We start from the raw sequence: 23,162 nt of genomic DNA on the forward strand, positions 1-23,162 counted from the left end.
ACAATTTAGCCATTTCAGCAGTCTAGTATGAATAGCCAGTTTCAAGCAGTAGGGTATGTGGTGTGGTTTGCCCTGCTAGTCTGCCACTCATTTAGCACACTTGCTGTCAAGCTGCAGCATTCTTGAATACCAGCTACAGACAAATGCCAGAGACCTCTGGATCCAGGCATCAAGATGCTCCCTCCTGCACAGGAAATGAAGTTATCAACAGGTTAAAAGTTTTTGTAGGAAAACACTTAACTGGAAATTAGGTTGTTGCCAGCTCTTAGCAATACCATAGAATTTTGGTGGGGCAATAACACTTTTGGAAGGCAACACAGATAGAAATAATCTTCTGTGATAAAACTAGCCTATGGCTAGTAAGAATCAAGGCTAAAGAATTAACACCGGATGTTACTATCCTGTTGATTATTTCTCAAGTACTGAAACTGTACAGTGAGAAGTAAATCAAGACAATTTCTGCCCCAAATCTCCTACAAACTAAAATTTACTGAATTCTCAGTATGCCAGCAATTTATGCTTTGATATCTTCTTTCTGCTTCTGTAAATGAAATACTCCGTCAACTAACAATCTCCTCCATGCAGTTCACTGTGTGCTGTTATGTAGGGGAGGCTAGGACCTGGGCTGGGAACATTTGATCTTCTCAGAGCAATTTCCTAAAATGTTAAGAAGTTTATGGATCGTATAGAAATTAAGACTACTCCTTCTCTAAAGTCACCACATTTGCATGGTTTGCATGGATCAGTTTCCTTTCTGTTATATTCTTCTTAAACACTTTGATATTAAACTTGCATAAAAAGGAGGAAAGCTAAAACATCTGTATTTACCAGTTTGGTTCACATGGCATTAAAGGCCTGTTAAAACAGCCAAGAGGCAAGATATCCTCTATTAAAAACAAAAAAAAGAAAGTTGGCATTAATTTGAATCACTGTATTGCAATATTACAGCTGGAGAGATTAACTTACACATTATTTCCACATAGTTTCCTTCAGCCTCTCCCTAGGTACAAATTTGATTAAATTATAATGAGATACTTCAAAACTGTTTTCTCACAAGAGTAAACACTAAAAAGAAATTTAGTCTTACATCTGGGCAACATCCACATCCAACAACATTACTTACAAGTCTCCAAACATTATGCAGCAAACATCATAACAATCAGCAGGAAGACGGTTACCCTTTTTGGTTTCCCAAGACTGCTGCTCACTATGACCTAGATGTAGTAACCCAAAGAAAACCACACGGAAAGCTACCCCACAGACTCCAAAAGGAAAGAGGATTATTAGCTGCTTGATGTTAAGATGCATCAAAAAGCAGCAGATGATCACTTCATTCTCTTTTCATAATACAAATTGGTCATATTTTCAAGTAGCAATACATTGTTTAAAAAGAAAATGCCAGGAATTGATGTGTTTCTATATCCTTATTACAGGAAAATAAGTGGAGGGGTATATTTTGATTAATACAGTGAAGCTGCAGTCACTTTGGAATCAAAGCAGTTAAAAATATACATCTCATACATTAACAGTGATCAATAAAGGAAGTACGGGAAAGTTGTGAATCAGCTTCCTTAAGACCCACCAGTTCAACCCATCCACACTGAGTACAGATCAATTTCATGTAATTGGCCTGATCCTGTAAACTAACATGGGCCAAGAAAAAAATGAACGCATCAGCAACTTCCTGGCTCTGCTGACAAAGGACCAAAAAGTGTTTCATAGCGCCTTGCCAAATGAAAACCGACTTTCACACAAGTTAAACAGTATGCATTAAATCATGTATCAAATAATTACATCATTTGCTTAAAACCATCCCAGGCCTCCTTCGTTGAGATATTACAATTCAGATAAATCATGACTGTTCAGTAATTATTGATCAAGCAGACTGTCATTGTAAAGACTCAATCTCAGCAGCAATTCTCAAACTTGAGTTTCCTGTGGTTGCACCACTAAGAGAGCCAGCATGTGACATTACTGCAGCAGCCATTTAGCATAACACAATCTGCTTCTTCACCCTCCAAGAAAGCTATTAATTGCATGTATTTAAGCATTAGTCCAATTCTGTTACTGTCTTTGAGTTGACTTTGCAGAGTGTACACATCTGCAGTTCAATCCTCCAGGGCGCTCAGCACTCTCACTGCTGGGGGAGGCCACAGGAGGGAGATCGCTCAGCATCTCCGCGCTTGCAGAATCACGCCTCCCATCTGCAGAGGAGGCCAAAAAATCTCAACAAACTCAAATCCATAAATAAAAGTTGTTCCTAAATCAACATCTGGATTTCTTCAGAAAAATCAGAGTGTGTGCCAGCTAAATGATCTCAAAAGATTTATTTATAAAGTCCTGACAAGATGGTGCTATTTTACTTATTCCTGATAGTCAGCATAAATGCTCCATCTCAAAGCAGCTCTATAATTCTTAATTACAGCTTTTTATAAAGCTAAATCAATCCCTTCCCTTTGTGCTACTTAAGTCCCTTGCCCCTCTTTGGCCCTGACTCAAGAAGTGAAACTTCAAGCACAGGAGCTGTGAAGAGTAGCACAGTGAATACCCACTGAATGCCTTAAGTACCCTGCTGGACTGGGACACTTCTTAGCCACTTTATCTACATTTGTATACTTTAAAATAGTCCTTTGAAAGCTCTTCTAGATTGAGATCCCCTCTTCTCTGTGGTAGTCTGAACGTCTCCTCCCCTAAGGATGTTTGGCTGGCAGCCTGAACACCACTTCTGCAAAGTGCCCCAAGGAGCTCCCTGCTTTCTCATCCACAGCACCCCGACTCTGATCCACAATAGAGATCCTACACATCTGTCCTGCCAGACAAGACCTCAATATCCCATACCTGCTCCAAAAGCTGTTCCCCACACACATAATTCCTGCTCACCCAACCCTGGCCCCTCTGGCCTTTCATTAAGCCTCACCTTCATTCTCTCCTTCCTATCTTGCCCACAGCCGTAAGCACAGCAGTAGCAGGAGATACAAAGTGATGACAACAGAGACTCTCTGTGCCAGAATCTTGCAAAGGGGCAAGAAGAGCTGAGATCTCTAGGCAGGAGAGAGAGCTCTGCAGGGTAGAAATGCAGTTAGCACTGGTGCAGTCAGCCAGCCAAGCACTGCCACTAGCCAGGGGGAAGATGTTGCTTTAGGGCTCACAGTCTTTAAGTCAGCCCAAAACAGACAATAATATTTGCAATAGCACCTCTCAGACTCTTCCTCACCTTTGGGAAACACTGCAGACTCCCTGCTTCAAAATCTGAAAATGTTTATCCTGTTCTCTTAATCATATCCTCACAGCCTTCCTCATTTCTTTTCCAAGGCTTTCAGAGAACACACTCAAATACATCCAGAGTTTCTCCAATATTGCATTCAAATGCAAAAAAAAAAAAAAAAAAAACAGATGCAGTTGGACTTTGAAAGTTATTGCTAGGGATGCAAGCATTACATTGGCTTCAATTTCATTATACAACAGCTAGAAGGCAGAACTGTTAAAAATTCCCATCTCAGCATTTTTACTTTCCAATTCAGTATGCACATTCCAATTTTTTGTTTGGGCTTTTCCCCCCCAAAAGGAGACTGGTATCAGTTTTTCCTGCATTCTTTGCAGCACCATCATAATTTTTTCCTTTGATGCTTCCAATCCTTCCAACGGATTTCATAGGTTTTACTACTACATGTAACTTCTTCCAGTTTGTACTAAAACATCCATGTTCATGTGACATCTATGTCATCTTAATAACTAAAGACCAGATTTTAAAAATAATAACAACAAAAATTTCAGAACCTGGTGTGGACTTTCTCTCTGTCCTCCCCATGGCTTGCATGCACCTGGAGTTTCTCACTTACTTTCAAAAGAGACAGCTGAAAAAGCCTAGCAGCACAGCAATATGCAACACCTGTTCAACTAGAGCAAAGAAGGAGAGCAACCAAGCTCACTCATTCATTCTTGTTTCGGAAAGGAAGCGGTTCATAGGGCCCAAACCTACAGGAAGAGACCAGCTTAGTGCCTGGGGACAGTCAGAGAACAGAGCATCCAAGAACCAGAGAAAAAAAAAAAAGGAGTGAGAAAGAGAAGAAAAATCTGGTTCTTCTCCAAAGTCATTCTTCTATTACCTCTTGTGAGCTGAACAGTTAGGCTCCTAAACAGCACTGGTATCCGAATCATTCTACTACTGATGAAAGCTCACTTGCAAATCAAACTGGACAATATCAAAACACATCTTACTTTTTGTTTACTAATTTTGTTACTGTTATTTCTAGAGCAATCTCATTCCTGGCATGAGAAAAGAAGATATTACTGTAGCAGAAAACATGTAACAATAAAATGCTGATTAGAGAAAGACTAAGCTTAGTCTTAATGGAGCCAGAAACAACTATATCTATTATAAACTGTAATTATATTGCTTCTTAAACACAAGAAATAACAATATCTCAAAATGAAATATGTACTGTACTATAATAATTCTGAAAGTCATTTCTCCCCTGACCTAAAAAAAGATTAGATAGGCAATCCACTCAAAAGATTGGTTCAAATCAAGCCATAAAACATATGTGTCTGAGCACAAATTGGCAAGAGCACTGTAGGAGACTTGTTTATTGAAACTGAACAAGAGTTAAAGGGATTCCTTTTAGTTTGATTACCAAAAAAAAAAGCACATGTAAAAACACTGTAAGATAAAATCATACAGCCTGACAAACTTGGTATTTTCAAATCACCTCTTTTTGACTACAAGCACCTCTGCAGCAAGCTTAAACAATCTGTGCTGCAGATAACCTATTATTAAGCAAGAATAACTATTTTTGTCACCTTACATGTGCAGGAAACGTTAACATTTACTGTGCACATTTTGATGCACAAAATGTATGCTCAGTTTAAATCTTATGTCTGTATGTGCAGGAACAATTTAGGTCGTCAGGTTTCATTCCCTGTGTATTTGTTCTCAGCCAAATTGCAGCTTGTCTCAATACATAAAACATGCACATCAGAGATTTATTTTTGCTCTGGCATGTTGCATTGGAGGTAGACTCACTAAGAATATAAAATATCCAAAGGCAGGAGGGCATCTGTTTTTCAAACTGCATTCATTTCCCTTAGTATTAAAACTAGCCTAAGACCCTTGGACGTAACTCAACGGCAATAAACAGAAGTAATTTTCCAGAGATCAAAGGACAAAAAAGGGTATTATTTTCTCTCTTTTGATCACTAATCTAAAACTAATGTTTTGGGGGGAAAAAAAAAAAGTAAAGCATATTGAGTAATTTAGTGATCAATTAAACATCTTTTCAACAATCTTCTATACATGATTTGAGCAGTCAGCTTCTCAAAACTACTACAGTTAGAAAGATTAATGTTCCGGACCACTTGAAAGCTGGCCCTCTAATTCTTCTTACAGTATAAACACTCATTTCCTATCCCGTTAATATGTGATTGATGCTGAGCTACTCTAAACAAATTCTCTACCACATTATCCAATTAATATTTTCTACAGTTCAGAAATAGATGATTTAAAACGTGACATAACATGCTTGCAATTCATGAAGCTATGGAAATATTTGTTTATTATTCCCTGAGACACAGCATCAACCTTTTTATACTTCTGAGTAAGCGAACAGTTGAATAGCACTAAAGCAAGTGTTTTACTCTACATAAGTGATGTAGTCATCATTTTGTATTTAATCATTAATGCATTACAGCAGCAGGCTATGCTCAGCATGTTCAGGTGAATGCATGTTGCACAGAGAGGGTGCTGAATTACCGCAGCAGTGCAAGCAGGCTGAGCAACTGATGGTCACCAAATGGCTGAGGTTGGAAGGCACTTCTGGAGGTCCAGGGTCAGCAGGTTGCCCAGGGCCATCTCCAGTTCAGTACTGAGCATCTCCAAGGATGGAGGCTCTGTAACTGCTCTGAGCAACCTGCTTCAATGTCAAACCATCCCCACAGTAAAAAAAGTTTTTCTTATGTTCAGATGGTATTTTCTGTGTTTCAGTTTGTGCCGAGACAGTGAATAGCCACATCAGAAGTGTCAGAATGCACAAGGTGCAGGAAAGGTGAAGACAGGTAGTCCTTAAAAAAAAAAAAAAAAAAAATTCTAATACATACACAAGTAAGTCAGTGTGTAAAAGAAAGTTATGATCTTCTTCTCTACTAAAACCCTCCCCTCAGCTTTTCAAACATTTCTAGAAACCTAACTATGCTGGGATGATTCTCTTTAAACACCAGCATGCAACAACCCATGCTTTACAGCTATTACATGTTAGAGCAGCAGTAGTTCACTGCAACTGCCATGACAATGCGATCATCTTCATGAACAGGACCTTTGATGACAAGCCAATCAAATTTCATTTTTATGGACATGGAAAAAAGTCTCAATCATTCTTACATTTCCATCCGTACATAACAGAAAGGCAGTATTCACAACCGCAACCACGAGGATAAGATGCTATTAAAACAAGTGTCATTGTTAAGTGGTATTTCTTCCTTGCAGATACACCATTTTTCTTCCTCACAAATATTCTTACATTTGCAGGACATTTATATCTTCTTGGTACCAGAATAAAATATTCTCTGTGTATATGCAGTATCTCCAGAAATCTAAAAGTGTGGTGGCTATTGGCCAAGATCCTGGATAACTCCCCCCCCCCCCCCCCCCAAAATCTTCAATATGAACAAATTGAATGATTTTGCCATTATTTAGTTTCAGTCTGGGACTGGTACATAATACAGATGAGCTAGGAAGGCTACAACCCACTGGAAAAGGTGTTTTTTTGTTTTCAAGGCAGATAACTGCTTTTGGCACTGATTCTCTTTTGGGAAAGCAAAGGCAATGTCATAATTTTGTTTTAAAGAATGATCCAGCGGACAGGTCTGCAACAAGGATTTGTACTGTACCTTGAGTCACAATAAGTAGCTGCATCTCCAGCAGAAGTACACGATTAATAAAATAAGCACCAACCATTTCTGCTCTGCAAAAACAGAGGAATACTGCCAGTATTTTTCTATTAGATGCCTACATGTTACTTACGTATAAAAAGAAAATGAGCATCACTTAACCTGTGACTGGCAGGTAGAAGATCAGGTGCTACTGTTTTAAGCTTATTAAATTGTAGAAGGGTCCAGAAGTACTTGAGCAGCTCTGATGCCCTCAAAGCACCACCTTAATAGTACAATTGTTAACGTGCAAGTCCGAGACTAGGACAAGCAGCATGACCCCAAAGGGGAGGCAAGAATCTCTACAGGAACAGATGAAGAACGCTTCAGCAAGGAGGGAAAGAGCCAGCTGTTGCAGAACTTTGTCTTCTTGTTTCCAGTTTTTCAAACACACATTTTCCTTACACTATACTTAATTTGGATCTGTCGTTGCTGTATTCCACAACAATTTGCTTGTTTAGCAGGAAGTTGTTGTGAAAAAAAACAGCGCTTTCAATAAGAAAGCAATGAGATGTCTACATACAGTATAGTTTTCAGTTTGTAGTTGTAATTCCAGAAAAAAATAAACATCAGGAAGCTGTCACTCTAGAATATTCATAAAGGTCACACAGCAGAGGAACGCAACAGAATCAACACCTGCTCACATATGTCATTATCCTTGTGTTTCACAATATAAATAAAATATACTAAAGAGATCACAAACGTTAGTAAATGGCACAAAGCAATGCTGATCGTGACCGTATTCTCGACATCCTGAGGATCCAGCACTCTGGCCCTTAGAACATAAGCATGGCTTGTGCTAACGTCTGTGAATCAACAAATGCCAACCCAAGAGCCCAGCGCAACTCTCAAGCTTGTCTATGGGTACCTCTACACACCCAGATTCAAGATCCACCACCTTCACTTTAACTACCAGTCAGGGGCAAGCCTGCTCTGGAAACTGTACATTCATAGTAGAGAATCCAACCTGGACTCTTACACTGGGGCCTCTACCGAGTGGCAGAAGACCCAGCTCCTGGGACAAAACACTGGCTTTCTCCTCAACAGGTCAATAGCAATTAAAATGCTGTTTGTCTGCAGTATTTATTGCTTGTGAGCTTGTGTAGCAGCAAGAAATCAGGAACAGAGAATAATAAGTAAGGATAAACTGGCCAATGCACTGACTTTCGCTTGTGCAACACACTAAATGTATTTTGAACTTCCTAGCCAGGAATTATCTGAGGTGCACGGTTGGGGGGTTTTTCTCCCTTCAGAGCAGATCAATATCATTTTTTGCTAAGTAACTCCACAGTGATACACATTTCTGTTTTATGACAAGGCTCACATCCGGTTTACGCAGCCCAGCTGCAGCAGATCACAAGAGCACTGTCAAGTAGCAAAGGTACCGTTACATTTCTCAGCTTCACAAGAGCAACATAGGACACACGGCACGCATCTGTGGAGAGCGGGGAGAGGATGGCACTGCACTGAGCTCTCCCACAGAGCGGGACTCAAGTCCAGCTGCTGAAACTGTACATACGATGGGGGTTTTTGGACCACTGAAGAAAAGGAAACAGCTTTAAAGACAGAGAAGTTATTAAATCAAAGTAAAGATGCACCCTAGCACAGCTCGGCGTTAGGGACCCCGTAAAGGCGGGGACCTGGTGAGCCTGCACCCCCGCTCTCTGCGGGGAGCTGTGCGCGGTGACCCGCCCTCCTCCGGAGGGGCAACGCGCCCAGGGCCGAGCCCTGCCCAGCACCCCCGACTCCCGCCGCCAGCCTTCCACAGCCGCCCCTCCCCGAGGCACGCGTGGCCGGCTCGCTCCCACGTCGCCCCAGCCCCCCGGGGACCGAGGCCGCCAGGGGTCGGCTCCGCACCCCCGCGGGGCGGCACTTGCTCCGCCGCCGCCCTCAGGCCGCGACCCGGAGCGTAGCGCCTGACACGAAGCGGGGCCCGGCCCGCTCGCCCGCCCGCTCGCGGCTCTCTGGGCCGTCACCCGCCCGCGCCCGCGCCCGCCCCCGCCCCTCACCGGCCAGCTGAGTCACGAAGGCCTCCGCCACCAGCGACATGTCGCGGAGGGCGGGCGGGCGGGCGGCAGCAGGTCGAGGGCACGCACAGGAACTGGGCGCCGCGCCGCCGGGGCAGCAACTGCATCCGGGGCCCGCCCCGCCCCCGCCGCCCGGGGCGGGGCCCAGCGCCCGCCCCCTCCCCCCCCCCCGGTCAGGGGGACGGAGAGCCGGTGTCCCGCGGCTCGTAGGTGTGCAAAACAGGGGCTTCCCTCGGTCGCGGCGCTTAATGGGCAGAGGAGGGAAACCCTGAAAGACCTGTACGAATGCGCCAGTGTTTGGGAGTTACTCCCGCGCCCCTCAGCTAATCCAGCCTGAGGAAAAACCCCTCTGAACGCACATCCCGTGGAGGCGTTGCTGAGGCGTAACTGCGTACTCAGCCGCGGTGCAACAACTCTCTTCCCTTGGAAATACAAGGGGAGGGAAAACATAACTCCGGTCTGTCAGACGGTAGGAAGAAACCCGGCCGATGAGAGTGTTTACCGTGGCGCTGCGCGTGGCGGTGGGCTGTTGGGGTGGCGGTGGGGGCAGTCGGGGCCCAGCGCACAGGGAGCAGAGGCGAAGCCTGCGCTGGGGGAGCGGTGGCATTTGTTACCTGCCGAGCTCACAGAGGGTGCCAGACCCTTCAGCAGCACAAACACGGCTGGCTTCTGAAATACTGCAGACACTTCGGCTTTATTCGAGTAGAAAAATGAAGTAGGCGTATACAGAAGGGTAATTGCAGACCCTTTGCAGCTCTTTCTTGGTGGTATACTATGCGTGGGCAGCTTAGGCTATGGTCCCACAGGGAAGAGTCGGGGGCAAGGCTGCACTGGACCAATAGAGCAACATCAAAAAAAAAACCCATTTAAAAATGCTGTGGCTCAGACAAAGTCTCCAGTCACAGGGAATCTCTACTATTGATGGAAAGTCAGCTTGACGTGCTCCACGTGACACATAGAGGCAATATCTTAAGGAGCTGAAAGACGCAAGGACAGACTATTTTACACTTCTTTTTTATGAAAGAATCCCAGCGGGGTCTTTTGTGGGTTGTTTTGTGGGGTTTTTTAATTCAGTGTAGAAAGACCTATTGGGAATGCTGTAACCAGCTCTAGGGTCTCCCAGGAAGGGTGACTCAAGCCATCTTCAGTTCCTCTGCCACTCATCTATGTGGAGCTCTGACACATATGAAGGTTTAATCCCATTAGTTCTCTGAAGATAACAGAAACAGCTAAATATGGTTTAGAGCCTGAAAGCGGAAAAAAGGCCAACCTCCAACTGCCTGAAAGTACCACACTAACTGCGAGTTAGAATTCTTCCCTGATATAAACATGAACAAAAGTGTTAGTTCTGGCTATACAGCTTTGGAACATATTGCTCTTCTGGATTGGTTCAGAACAGGGTACCAGCTGGACCATTAATTTTTTTACCTTTAAAGCACAAATGATGGAGGAGGGGAGGCGAGGTGGGCATAAAATGATCTGAGTCTGACAGGAGGCTCTTCTGAGAATCTTAGGTGCTTTCTTTACTGACTGTACTGAATATCTTCTCTTCAACATCCCGGTACCAAAAATGCTTCCTGAAATGTCTTGGGGACAATGGGTTATAACTAAAGGGACTCAGTAAAAGGTACAGCTGCCTTTTCTTCATCCCAAGTTAAGATTCCAGAAGACAAGCTCTGCATTTTGAGATGTAGACCTTGCCTTTAAACGACCACAATTCTATCATATAAAGACTATCCAAAGTTTGGATAAATGCCATAAAATTAAATTATGCATCCAGTACGTAGACTGCAGAGAAGATAGTGGATATGTGAAAGACTTGTTCCATTATTCTACAGTGCCTCTTGATCCTCATTTCTTTAGCCACACTTCAGGAAGAATTAAGGATATCTCGTTTTATCAAATAGACTTACTCTACTGTGATGGACAGATAACAATGATATTTTGGTCTTGTAAGGCAAGATCTTAAATCCTGTAAGCACTAGAAGATAGGGAACAAATATAGAAATGTATTAATGTTTGCAAAGTATGTGAAAGTCCTCTGGTGACACTCACTATTGAATCACTAAGCATCATTACTAAATATATTCTTCACATGGTAGTGGAAGCATGCTATTAGAGCAGTAGCAAAAGCAGAAGAGCCAGTAAATACATTGGAACAATGGACTGAGGATTGAAAACAGCAATGTGGAAGAGGACTGACTATTTCAAAATGCGGTGAAAGCTACATTTCTAGTTACAGTTCTAAGTTGAATAGTACTGAAGTTACAGGAACTCCAAGCAGTCTTGAGAAGTTGAGTGGCTTTGTATTAGGAGATTACAACAGTCTAAATTGAGCTGGTGTGTCTGATTTGAGTCCTTTCGTCACCAACAGTACTTAGAAGGCTAAAAACACAAAACAGACACGGTGCAAAAGTTGCCCTGATAAGGCTGAGCATGAACTAGGTATGAGCTAGGCCAAAACCACGTTAGCACCCAATTACAGAGGAAGGTTTCTCAGTAGACCTCAGTTTGATACAAAGAGCTCATCTCCAGAAATGGAGGTGGGTGATGCAAACTAAATCAGGGAACAGAAATCGGGAAGTAATCCGTCAAGTATCAACAAACACATACCAACATAAGTTTATCAACAAATCCAAACAATTAGCCAAAAGAGGAGGAAAACTGAGTGGAGCTCAGCCGATGCCATGCCTCCGACATGTGGCAGGACGCAGATTCTCAGGCTTCCTTCTCTGGGACAGGAGATCAGGGCGGTGCTTTTTGTTTCTGCATTCCCAGTCCTCCTCCCTGCTCCCACTGAAAAGACTGTTTTAGCAGAGTATCTTGTAGGAAATCCTCCAGGGAAATCTCCAGTGATGATAGATAGTAGCAATGAAACTGACTCCATCACCACCTTCACCTTTATTCGATACGCCTCCCTCTTCCCCTGGAGTTTTGAGGAAAGGCATCGCTCTTGTGAGCCTGGCTTCCTGCAGGGCCTGCATGCAAATCATTTCTTCAGCTGGCCACACCATTAACAAACTTCTTTCTGGTAATTCTTGCTCTATGCCATGGAAAGCTCCCCAGCTTTCACAGATTTTAAAGGCATAACAGCAGATCCCAAGGTGCTAGTCCCTCTGATTTCAGTGCGGAGAGAAGGATGCACTTTCAGATAGGATTAAAAGGGAAACCAAAAGGCAGAATTAGTCTGTCCCTTGGGCTTGCCTTTCAGAAAGTCAGCCGGAGTAGATCTAGCAGAACCATTACCCCTTAATAAGGGTCTCACCTTACACAGACGTGTCCAAAAGATGGAGTACAATTTTTTTCATAGCCCATCACTCCACATGGGCCGCATTTACCAGGTAAGGCATTAATTGCTAGGGTTAAGCTGTCCACTGGCCAAACAGGACTAGGCCATATATATGTACACTCCATTTCAAACAGAATGGAATTTGAATAGGGTTAATCTTCTGCCTGGGGAAAAAAAAAAAAAGACTGTTCTTATTAGTTCTCTTCAGTTCTCTTATTATTATTTAGACAGCTTTTTTAACATGTATGTTTAATTTGTATTGTTCTTTTGTTCCATGTTAATATTTAATAAAATGTATGGCTATCAATAGTGCATACCTATACCTGCAGTATAAGTCCTCTGCAGATAGAATTGTTAGGAATATTTTTACATGAGGAATTGGGAGCTGGCAACAAAAGACTTTTGGTCTCCTGCATTTTTTTAAGCTGTTTGCTTTTTAACACATCCACTATTGCAGGCCATTCAAATTAGGGTCTAGCTGGCCAAGTGTATGACAGGACATAAGATTAAACAAATCACCAGAAAGTGGAGGCATTTGAATGAGTTTCTCCAAATTTGAGTTCTGATATGTCTTGTGCAGTTCTCAAGTTCATGAAGCACAGTGTAGGCTAAGTCCAGTTTAAGGTGGATACAGTGGTATTGTGTGCCAAACACTGATAGCAAACATTCCTCTTTGGAGCACTGTGGAGGTGGTAGAGGACACTGCAGAGTTGTTCCATGTTGCAGTATGACTGTTTTACATCCCGAGACAACCAACTGGGGCCACGTGCTGCTCGACAGACCTCATCAGAGCGCTTTCTCAGCACACCACTGGGGACTTCTGCCCAAACCGCTGCTCTCCATTTCCCATGGAGCAGGTCTCTAACAAGTCAGGCCTTTCCAAGACACAGAAAGAGTGCCGACAGTCGTAGATTCAATTAGGAATGGTTCTCTCTGAAAGAGAACTGTGCAGAAATTTCACTGACGAGTGAAACCTCTGACAACTGCTTGCGCAGTACGGTTGGTGTTTGAGAATAGGCCAAGCGATAGCGAGAGACAGCAAACAAACCAGCACTGAAACACCTTCTCCTTGCCTAGCCCGTGGCCAGGCTGCTGCTCTGGTGTAACTTAGGGCATCCTGGGGGCTGCCCTGCATTATGATGCCTGTCAGTGTCTTGAAAAAGCTATTATGGCTGCTGGGAATATCTGCAATGAAGGAAGACGAGTTAAGTCCTTCCCTGCCAACACATCCAGTGCCAGGCAGCAGCAGGAGGGTGTTTTTAGCATGACTTCATGCCAGAGGTTCTCTGTACACTAAACAGTCTGGCAAAGTACACAGAGCAACAGAAACAGATGGATCTGGATTAGCATGATCAAATGGATCTCACAGGGCATTTGGTATATCTTTAATGCAAGTGTTTGCCTATCAGCCATTTCGTGCAATCCACTGTTCGTCAGTGTGAGGAATGGCACCAAAATTGCCCAAGTATGAGCCAAGTTCCAAGTTTTCAGTTACACACACAGTCCTGTGAGTTCACTAATGAGGTACCATTTTATATGAGAACTTGAACTCAAAATTGAGGCCAAACTTTCACCTCTGCAGCTCCTGTGCACTTCCTTGGGAAGCTGACACGTGTGTCTTGTGGTAGCATCCATGATGGAGTAAGAAATGAAGTTGTTTTTATGGCAGTTCAGGTGTATCTTACGATAGATTTTCATGCTGTGATAAAATTAATTGCATGTTGCTGACAGTATTCTCTTATTTTCATAATCAGGCACGTACAAATTTTGGTCTAATAGTTGTGTAAACAAGGTAAGGTATGATTTCTAGGAACATGCTTCTATAAAAATGGAATAGTCAGAGCATTAACACTAACCACTTTGCGCTTATGGAAGATACTGCATACTTAATTGACAAATCAATTAATGCTGATGCATTTCCAACAACCCACATGAGGATAGAAAGAGTTTTCATAGAGTTTAAGAGGCACAGGAATACCATTTCTGAAAGAAAACAGGGGATCTCAAACTGTTTATGAAAGTCATTAGATGAATTCTTTTCTCCTCCCTTTCTCCCTTCCTTTCTTACCTTTTATTCAGCAGGGTCAGATTTTCAGGGGTGCCAAGTCTATTTTAGCACATCTGTCATCCTTGCAGCTGCACTGAACAGGCATCAAACCGGTTGTGCAGAAATCCCAACTTCACTGTTTTACTCACTGGAGGCGTTCTCAGCCCCCAGGCTCTTGCATAGCCCTGTCATTCACAGCAGCTGCTGAGGAAGCTTTCCCCAAGCTATGAAATAGCTAAGATCTTGAAGTCAGACCTTGATCTTCCCAGCTTTAGCCAAACTTTCGGGGGGGGGGGGTGCTCCACAGGCTGTCAGGGCCTCTACAGCCACAGCCCATCCCACTGCTCTCAACCCAGGGCATCAGACACCTCCATGGGGACAGGGACAACAAATCATGGGTCAGGGTTCAACTAAGCAGGAACCATGGCTAAGCAAAAAGAGCAATTGCCCTGGGCTGAGCTTTAAATAGATCCACTGGGCTGATGGGCAGGATGTGGTGGGGGTCCCAGGTGGAGCTGGACAGACCCATGAGTGCCCCCAGGACCCTGGCAGTGTCTCAGCTGCACATGGAGCATGTTTCTCCACGCAAGTGGTGGATTTAGAGCAATAGGTTTCACATAGCTTATGCTATATAGGACCAGGATTTGGCTTTTAAACAAAATCACAGATCAGAGGGGCTGCAAGCAGGAGCTCCCGGAAAGGAGACAACGGCTTCAACAGGACTTTGCCCTAGTTTCCCTGTCCATGCTACCGCACAGGTCCGCACTGCCTTCCTTTACCCTCCCTGCCGAAGTGACTCTACCTTTGGCTCCCTTGGGTCCAACAGTGTTAACAGACAGCTTCCATACTTGTCTATCTTTTTTTAATCCTTAATTGACCAAACACCAGCAAATCTTTTTTTAAAGCATGGATCAGGGCTGCATTGTCAAAATGGAACGAATGTCAAAGCAGCAATCATGACTCTAACTTGCAGTAGCGATGGCTGTAAATGTTCATCCTGATATTTGTATAGCTCATGCTGCAGCAAAATCCTGATCCATCTTATTAATGAAAGTAAGAATAATTGTTCACAGTTTGACTGTAGGCACTGGTTAGGCAAGTCTTCTCAAACTCTAAAGATGTTATCTGGAAAATTAAGGAGCTGCAATTGAACTCAGTTTCTAGACAAGTGTGGTAAATACTGAGGAGGTTATTAATTCATCAAAGCTCCTTGTGAGAGGGTCTAAATCCTTCTCTGGAGGCCGGCATAGAAAGAATTAACTTTCTCCTTCTTCCTGTAGAAATGATCACAACTGCCTACCCTGCATGGAGGGAAGAGGCAGCTGTAATGAATTATTTATCTGCAGCACACTGTAAGAGGGATGTGCTGTGATTAATTGTAGAGCTGGGCAGGAAATGGTTTCCTTGTCCCAAAAGATTTTTGAGATTAAAAATCTGTTGCTATTCCAGACTGGGATAAAACCAAACCCCCTTTAAAAGATCTTAGAAATAGAAGGAGAGCAAGACCCACCTACAAAAAACCCTCACCAGTCGTATGTGTAGGACTCTTTTGCAACATGAAAGCCCAATAGAAAATTTTAACACCTAAGAAGAAAGTTTGGTAGAGAATTCATGCGGTCGAAACCATTCCATTCAACCTCCATATCCTTGGGCTGTGCTTTAGGGAGGAGACCAACACACTGGAGCAGGGACATGAATCTTGTTGATCTCACGTGAATGCTGTCTCTGCTGAGCTGGGATGGGGCTTAGCTCTTGGCTTTTTGTGCTGTCCGTCTCACTTCAGCAAAAGACTCATGACTGCTTCTACCTGATTACTTGGTCCTCAGAGAAGCAATCCGTTGTTTATACTGACTTTTCTGTTTTTACAGCTAAATGCTGCAGAGCTGAATGACCTTTTATAAACTTTTTGCCTCCAGATGGGAAACCTCCTTTTATAAAAAGCTTACAAGGAAGTGTCTTTTTATTTACTGAATCATTTGCCCCACGTGTCTCATAAATAAGAAGCTTTTCTCTAGGTTTTTTTGTCAACACTTCCAGTTTAAACACATAGCCTGACCATACAGGAGTGCCCTGCTCTATTTCTAAGGGAGGCTGAGAATTGATTCACTAGATATGACATAGCAGAAACATCAGAAGTTGAATCTACTCCATCTAAAATCATTGTCTTGTTCCATAAAAGGAACAAGAAAAGCTTTGCCATATCTTCATTACAGCTGTAGAAGTTCGTACTTGACATAGTTTCTCCCCAGGGTACAACTGTGGTAAGGGAAAGAATTATGCTGACTGAAATAACTTCAATGTATATAGATTAAAAACATATGGTCTTTTTAGTAGTGGGTATGAGTTGGTGAGGCTGGGCACCTCCTGAGATTTGTGAGGAGATGTGGCAGATCAGATTGATCCTTTTCCTTGCACTAGTAGAAGGATGTGAGAAAAGCACCAGGTGTCTCCTTTCCTTTGGTCTTTTTTGAGACCAAGCAGCCAGAAATAAAAAGTAGTGCAGCAATGATTTCAGAACCTTTTGCAAATAATATGCACTTTGAAGCTTTTTGAACACTGGAACATGGCAAAGGAATGCCTGATTGAGAAATATTTTGAGCCACATGAGCCAGATTCAGTTTCCATGAGCGGGCAGAGAGCACAGGCTAGCTAAATTCCAGCCTAGTTCAGCTAGCAGCCATGTGTAAGTGTGACATACCCAGTCCATTACCTCCTCTCATTTCCCTGAAGGCTGGCAAAAGTTACGAGAGTAATGTTGTTAGGATCTGAAGCCTTTTTAGTCAGATGTTCAGAATTAAATGTGTTTAGTGAAATGAATGCCTGGGCTTGCCAATATATCTCAACTCTAGTGCAGAAGACTTGCACTGATGAGTCAGATGGCCAGTCTGAACCATCAACATAGTTGAATGCAGACAGGACCAATGCAGAACAAGCCCCGAGACTGACAAACCCAGCAAATGTGAGCAACTGGTGGGTGGCACTGCTTGTACATCATGTGGCCACCAGTGAGGCTCAGGCTAGCCTGCAGCTGATGAAGGCTTTAGGAAACAAATTGCAGGCCACAGATCTGGGTGTCCCTGTCTGGATGTGACTGCTGCCAACAGCATCCAGATCTGCCATCACCTTTTTATTAAATACAATGGATTTTAAATTTAGGAAGAAATCTTCAGAAGAACAGGCCAGAGCCATGCTCTTCCAGTCCTTGAAAGCACAGCTGTCTGCCTCTGGGGTGGGCGAGCTCTGTTGTGAGCCTGAGATCACAGGTGACAGACAAACAGCATCACAGATGACACTGACAACATGCAGACAGGATATAATGCTTTTTTCCCCCTTTCTCTTTCACATTTGTTATTAGCCCCAGAGTTGTGATAGTCCTTTTCTCTTGTGGCTCTTGCTGTAACAATTCACACCTGTGAAGTCCCAAATCAGATTACCAAATCTATTTGATTTGGTACTAGATTTGAAAAGCAACCAGAAGCACCAGGTGGTCCATTTCTTAAGTGAGACGTGACATTAAGAGTGTTCAACAGTCCTGTCCCATTTTTTTGAACTGTCTGCCTGGTCACATTAAAATGAAAGTCACAGTGCTCACAGTGCTGGTTACAATTACAAAATTTTACAAAATCTTGGACCTATTATAAGACATCACCCTGTTGCATGCACTGTGTTTTGGGATCTAGTCTCTCCAGCATGAAAAGACGAGTTTGATAACCCATTGGTGTCAGGTACCTACCACACATTTGCTCAGCTGAATTTCTAAAGGGAAAGATAGATGGTTTTTATAGATAGGCTTTTAAAACTGTTTGATAATTATCATTGGATTTGATACACTCGGACGTTGAAGAAGATATTACCCCATGTAAATGGTATAATTTATAAATCCATAAATGTGTGGGTTTTAAAAATAATTATTCCAATATCTATGCTTAACATATGGATCTGATACTAGAGATTGCCAGGATTAGAAACTGTTTCCATTATCTGAACAGTAACTGGGCAAAATCTGATCTGAGTAGTCATTAAAAAATTTAGTGAGATTTTTATCTATTTTCAAATACCACTCTAAACTTTATTGTGTTTAATCTAGCTTACTTGTTAAAGGAACATAAAAGGGGGCATTAGGAATGTAGATTTAGTGTAGCACAACTGTTAAGATGAAGAGTAATGGGTGGGAAGCCTTAGCTCTCAGGTTCTCCTGCTGTACTAATGTCACCCAAGTCCTATTACTGGGACGTGGGTATTCTTCATAGGCTGTATGGGCAGAAGGAAAGGATGGGCAGAAGGAATGGTTCCTTTTGCCCAGCAGAAGCAGCTCTCCTGATCCATTGAATTCACACATGGGTGTAATTTTATGCATACCCGCAACAGCGTGGATCGATGCCTTGCAACGGTCTTTGTTCCCCGTGTAGGGGCACAAGCACCCAGGTTAGGTATGTCCCCCATGCTGGTAGGTGTAGCGGTCTCACCCTGAGGCCAGGGCCATGGGCCAGACTGCTTGAGTTAGACCTGTTAAACATTTTCATAAGGCATGATATGCCATTCTGGTTAAAAATGTCTCAGTTTCCAGAATAAACTGAAATTTCTTGTGGTTTATTATTTGTAACACTATGCTTTCTGATGAAGTGTAGTAAAAAGATCTATTTTCCAGGCGGTGGGAAGTCTGATAGGCTGGTAGAGAAGTAACTGACTGTATTTGTTCGTGTATTTGTTTGTTTACTTAAACTGCTGGTTTTCAATCTGCTGATCACCAGGGGCTATTGCCTTTTGAGGAAACAAAAACACAAGAAAAACAAAATTGTTTATGAAAAGCTCTTTTGTGGGCCAGTGGTCTACATTTTTTAGGTATAAAGGAAGCCTTGTCCTGCTTACAAATAGTTCTCAGGACTGTATCTCTATCTGAGATTTTAGCACTCTATGCAAGCGTAACTTTAAGCCAAGGAAGTTTCACATGTTGCACAGCTGAGGTTTACTTTGTTCACTTGGCTAGCGCTCAAGAACAGCAAATGATTTCTGGATAAAAAAATACAGCAAGACACTGGCTCTGGGAAGTATCTTTTCCTATATATTGCCCAGAATTATTTGGGGGGCATTTTAGAGATATGGTTGGGGAGGAGGGTGAATAACAGACATTGTTACGATAGGGAGCAGAATGATTTGTCATTTGGCTCGCCTTTCTTTCTTTCTTTCAACAGGGTGCCTTTCCCTGGCCAAAGACTCCTCTAGTTCACTGACATTAGGAAGTCATAAAAAATGGTGGTTGAGATTGAGTGAGTCACATATACATATAGCTATATGTAGCCATATATCACCAATAGAAAAGAATGCGTTTCCCCTAAACTTCAGTCACCTCTTAATGATAAACTGGTAACAACCATGTCTTATTTGGGGTTTCTTTCCATAGCTCTTTCCCCTTGGTCGTCAGGGATTTGCAAGTGTTCTCGGGATTTCCTTGGAATTTAGGCTAACAGAGCAGTGCAGGACAAATCATAAGTATGATTTATTAGCTGTTAGAGACAAGTGCTTGGAACTACAAGGAGGTCTTTCCATTTTGTAATTTTGCCTGCAAAGATTTTTCTTAAAAGAGGTAATAGCCTGTTCTCCTCTACTAATAATCGGTACCATTTTATGCGTAAGCCACCGTTCCAGGTTTTACCAATAAATAGAGGAAATGGCACACTTTTAAAAGGAGATTAAAATGTGGTGATTGGGTTGCATATTTTTGTTTTCTGGCTTACTGCTGTGTTCTTTCATGCTCAAAATAAACCTGTATATGCAGCTCATACCATAAACCAGAGTTGTTGGTTTGACCCTCAGCAAAGAGTTCCCTGTGCTATATTTGCAAGTGATAACATACTCATTCAGTTCTGCATGGGAAGCCAGATGCCCAAGCAAGCCTGGGTTCTTGCCTAAGCTTGGTTTTCAAAGAGGTGTGATTTTCTGTTATCACTTACCTGTCCAAAGGATTTAAAATCTCTGCATTCACATATACCGCTTAGGAACAGTAATTTTACAACTTTTTTCTCCTTGGAAGCCTTCCAAATCAATATTTTTGTTCTGTTTCAGGCAAAATGGGAACACATAAAAAAAATTATTTTGTTCATATCCCTTTGTAGCCTGCGGCCCTTTGAGCAATAGTCAGTAGGCAAAAATTAATATGTGACTGAAATAGAATGGTCTTTCTGTGGTTTCTAATGATGTTTGAGGGAAAATAAGGCCAGGAAATAGTATTTTCATAATTTGTGATAAATGATATGGTGGTGCGTATCTACTTAGGCAAGTCTGGAATATTTTGTTCTGATTGCGTAAGAACTGCAGCTTGTGCTCTTACCTCTATCTGCCTACCCTAAAACCTGTTGCCGACTGCTAGGCATCAAATTGAACATGTGTGAGACATAACTCTTGGGATTAATGTTAAATGAGTGAATCTTAGACCTTATCTATCATTTATTTGTCTCATGTGTGCACCCATGTATATCACAGACATTTTTATTTAATTATTCAGGAATTGGCACATGACTTGCATTAGCTCCTTCCTCTGGGTATCTTGCTGACAGAACCATGCAAAGGAGCAATATCTAATCTTCATACAGCTAAAACTGTTCGTGAAGAAGAAAGATCCTATTAAACTGGCCCTGTCATGTGAGTAGAAATTACACTTAATACTAAGTACCAGTTCTTAAGACAGAATATAGTTGTGTTCTTACCAGCAAATTGATTCAGACTGCCATAAAAGAGTTGTAAGGTTTCATCTTAATTTGCAAGTAAATCTCTATATATTCAGGCTGTGTCATTTTGATGGATACAGAACTGTGCACTGCTACAAGGCCGGCACATGTATTTATTTATTCAGGAAAATATACGGCATGAAAACATTCATTATAAAAGACTTAGTGTGCTCTAACGGCCTGATCCAGCACCACTGAAATCAATGAGAATCTTTCTTTCCACGTTGGTAGCGCAGGAGCATGCCAGCAGTGTGGAAAATGTTCCTCTGGCCTGAAGTGCCTAGCACAAATGTCAAAATAATTAGGCAAATAAAAGGCTGACAAACCGGCAACCCCATAGACATGTGACAAATCTGGAGGCAGCTAAAAACACAGCTGTGTTCTAAAGTTCGTGTGTGGACCATATGCTCTTAGAAAGATGGGTTCTTCTGGCTACATGTCTATGCTTATTTGTTGTTTAAAAAAACCAAGGAGTACTAACAGGAGACTTGGTAAAAATGTACCTTAAAAACAGCTGAAAAGGGTTGGTTAGTAATTGACTTGCCTTTAATATTCAGCTTGCAAAACAAATTTGATTTACTTGAATTTTCATAAATTTTACCAGATTTTGCTTTATTCTGCTTTAAAAAGCATCTTTTCAAAAACAGGTGGCAGAAATATTATTTTCTATTTTTTAATGAATGATCAGCCTGCAGTATAAACTGCTTGTTTGGTGTGACTACTTTAATAAGGAACTGCAAACCACATATTTTGGTTGCAACTAGTTTCACACGAGTACTTCGGTCCTGAGAATTTTTCAGTGATAACCCTTGAAGTGAATAAGCCAGTGGGATGTGAACCATATACACCATATACAGAACAAAAATGTCCCTGTGTGCATGCACAACTGCGAGCCTCTAGCTTTATTGTACTTTCCAGGTACAGTCGGGATAGGATGTGTGACCAAGCACTTCTGCCTTGGGACGTCCCCTCCCTCAGATGCTCACTGCAGGGAACCCGTCTCCTTGCCAAGGAGGCCTCCTGCTCCCGCTCAGCCATGGGCCTGCTGCTGCAGCATCATGCCAACATGCCTGCCCAGCTTCTGGGAGCACGCCGTTTCCCAGGGCTCCCACCAACCTCTGCTGAAGCTGCCATCGGCGGTGGCTTCCCAGTCTCTTGGTAGAAGAGAAATCTTCATAAGAAAGCCTGTAAGCAGAGGGGCACCTTGGGGAATGGAAGGTATTACAGAGGATAAGTACCCCCTACATTGCGGACTTTCTGACTTGAGCCATCCATCTTCATCTTCTCTCTGTGTTTCTTTTGCCCAGCAAGCATCCAACAAAGACCAACAGCTGTTAGTGTCTGGGTCTGGCTTCCAGACAGGGACCCAGTGCTCACAGGTCCCCTGAGATCCATCTCCCCTGGTGCTACAATTTGTTCTTCACCCCAAAGTCCAACACCCAGCAAAGAGACAGTCATCCAAAATTGTTTTGTGCCACAAATAAATAAAACCACCTTCTCGTAAATCTGGATGTCAGTCCTCTCCACATTGCTGTCATGCTTTCCCAGTCACAGGTGGGAAAGAGTCTAAACTCGGCTCCTTTGTCCACTTTGATACTGTTATTTTATCTCTGGGAAAGATGAAATCGGGAGAAGTGAGGATCACTGGTGAATTTTGCACTTGTACGGGGTAATCAGTCGTCACTCTTTTTGAACAAGGAATCCTCTTGGTCTTTTGCTGGCAGAGGTCTGTGGTCAAACCCGAGCATCTTTCTGCACTTTAACAGCTCTTGAGGTTTTGCATGTGGTAAGATTGTTGCAAAGTGATTTAATATGGTGCATTTCTTTAACCATGAGATACAGTCAAGCCTGGGAGAGCTGGATGATCTGAAAGTCTGGTCCTAGATGCTGTAAGAGGCTTTATATTATCTTGTCCTTGCCCAGGCACGTGCGAGAGGTGCTGGGAGCCAGCGGAGCGGCTGCTGGCCGGTCTCGGGCAGCCCAGAGCCTCTGCAAGAAAAATCTCAGCACCTCTGCAGTTGGAATGGGAAGAGGTGGTCCTCCTAATATTTTATTTCTTTTAAAACCTTCCCTCACAGTTACTAAACAGATTTTGGACTAAATCAGCCGCATCGGGAAAAGGAATGGGAACGAATGAGGAATAAATACAAGCA

General features: G+C 42.7%; 1 protein-coding gene and 1 long non-coding RNA gene across 2 annotated transcripts in view; one reads left to right on the forward strand and one right to left on the reverse strand.

Annotated features, from left to right (window-relative positions):
• Nucleotides 1-9,055, reverse strand: part of MTX2 (metaxin 2) — a 35,020-nt gene extending 25,965 nt beyond the window's left edge. The window contains 2 exon segments of the mRNA XM_052792019.1: nucleotides 8,931-8,994; nucleotides 8,996-9,055. Of these exon segments, the coding sequence (XP_052647979.1) occupies nucleotides 8,931-8,994; nucleotides 8,996-9,055 (124 nt within the window).
• Nucleotides 9,056-9,132: 77 nt separating this feature from the next.
• Nucleotides 9,133-22,546, forward strand: LOC128144517 (uncharacterized). The gene is made up of 3 exons (XR_008236107.1): nucleotides 9,133-9,417; nucleotides 20,787-20,923; nucleotides 21,928-22,546. It is a non-coding gene; the product is annotated as an uncharacterized LOC128144517 (long non-coding RNA).
• The last annotated feature ends 616 nt before the right edge of the window (nucleotides 22,547-23,162 follow it).

The sequence above is a fragment of the Harpia harpyja genome, chromosome 7, assembly GCF_026419915.1.
Source record: "Harpia harpyja isolate bHarHar1 chromosome 7, bHarHar1 primary haplotype, whole genome shotgun sequence".
Taxonomy (NCBI): Eukaryota; Metazoa; Chordata; class Aves; order Accipitriformes; family Accipitridae; genus Harpia; species Harpia harpyja.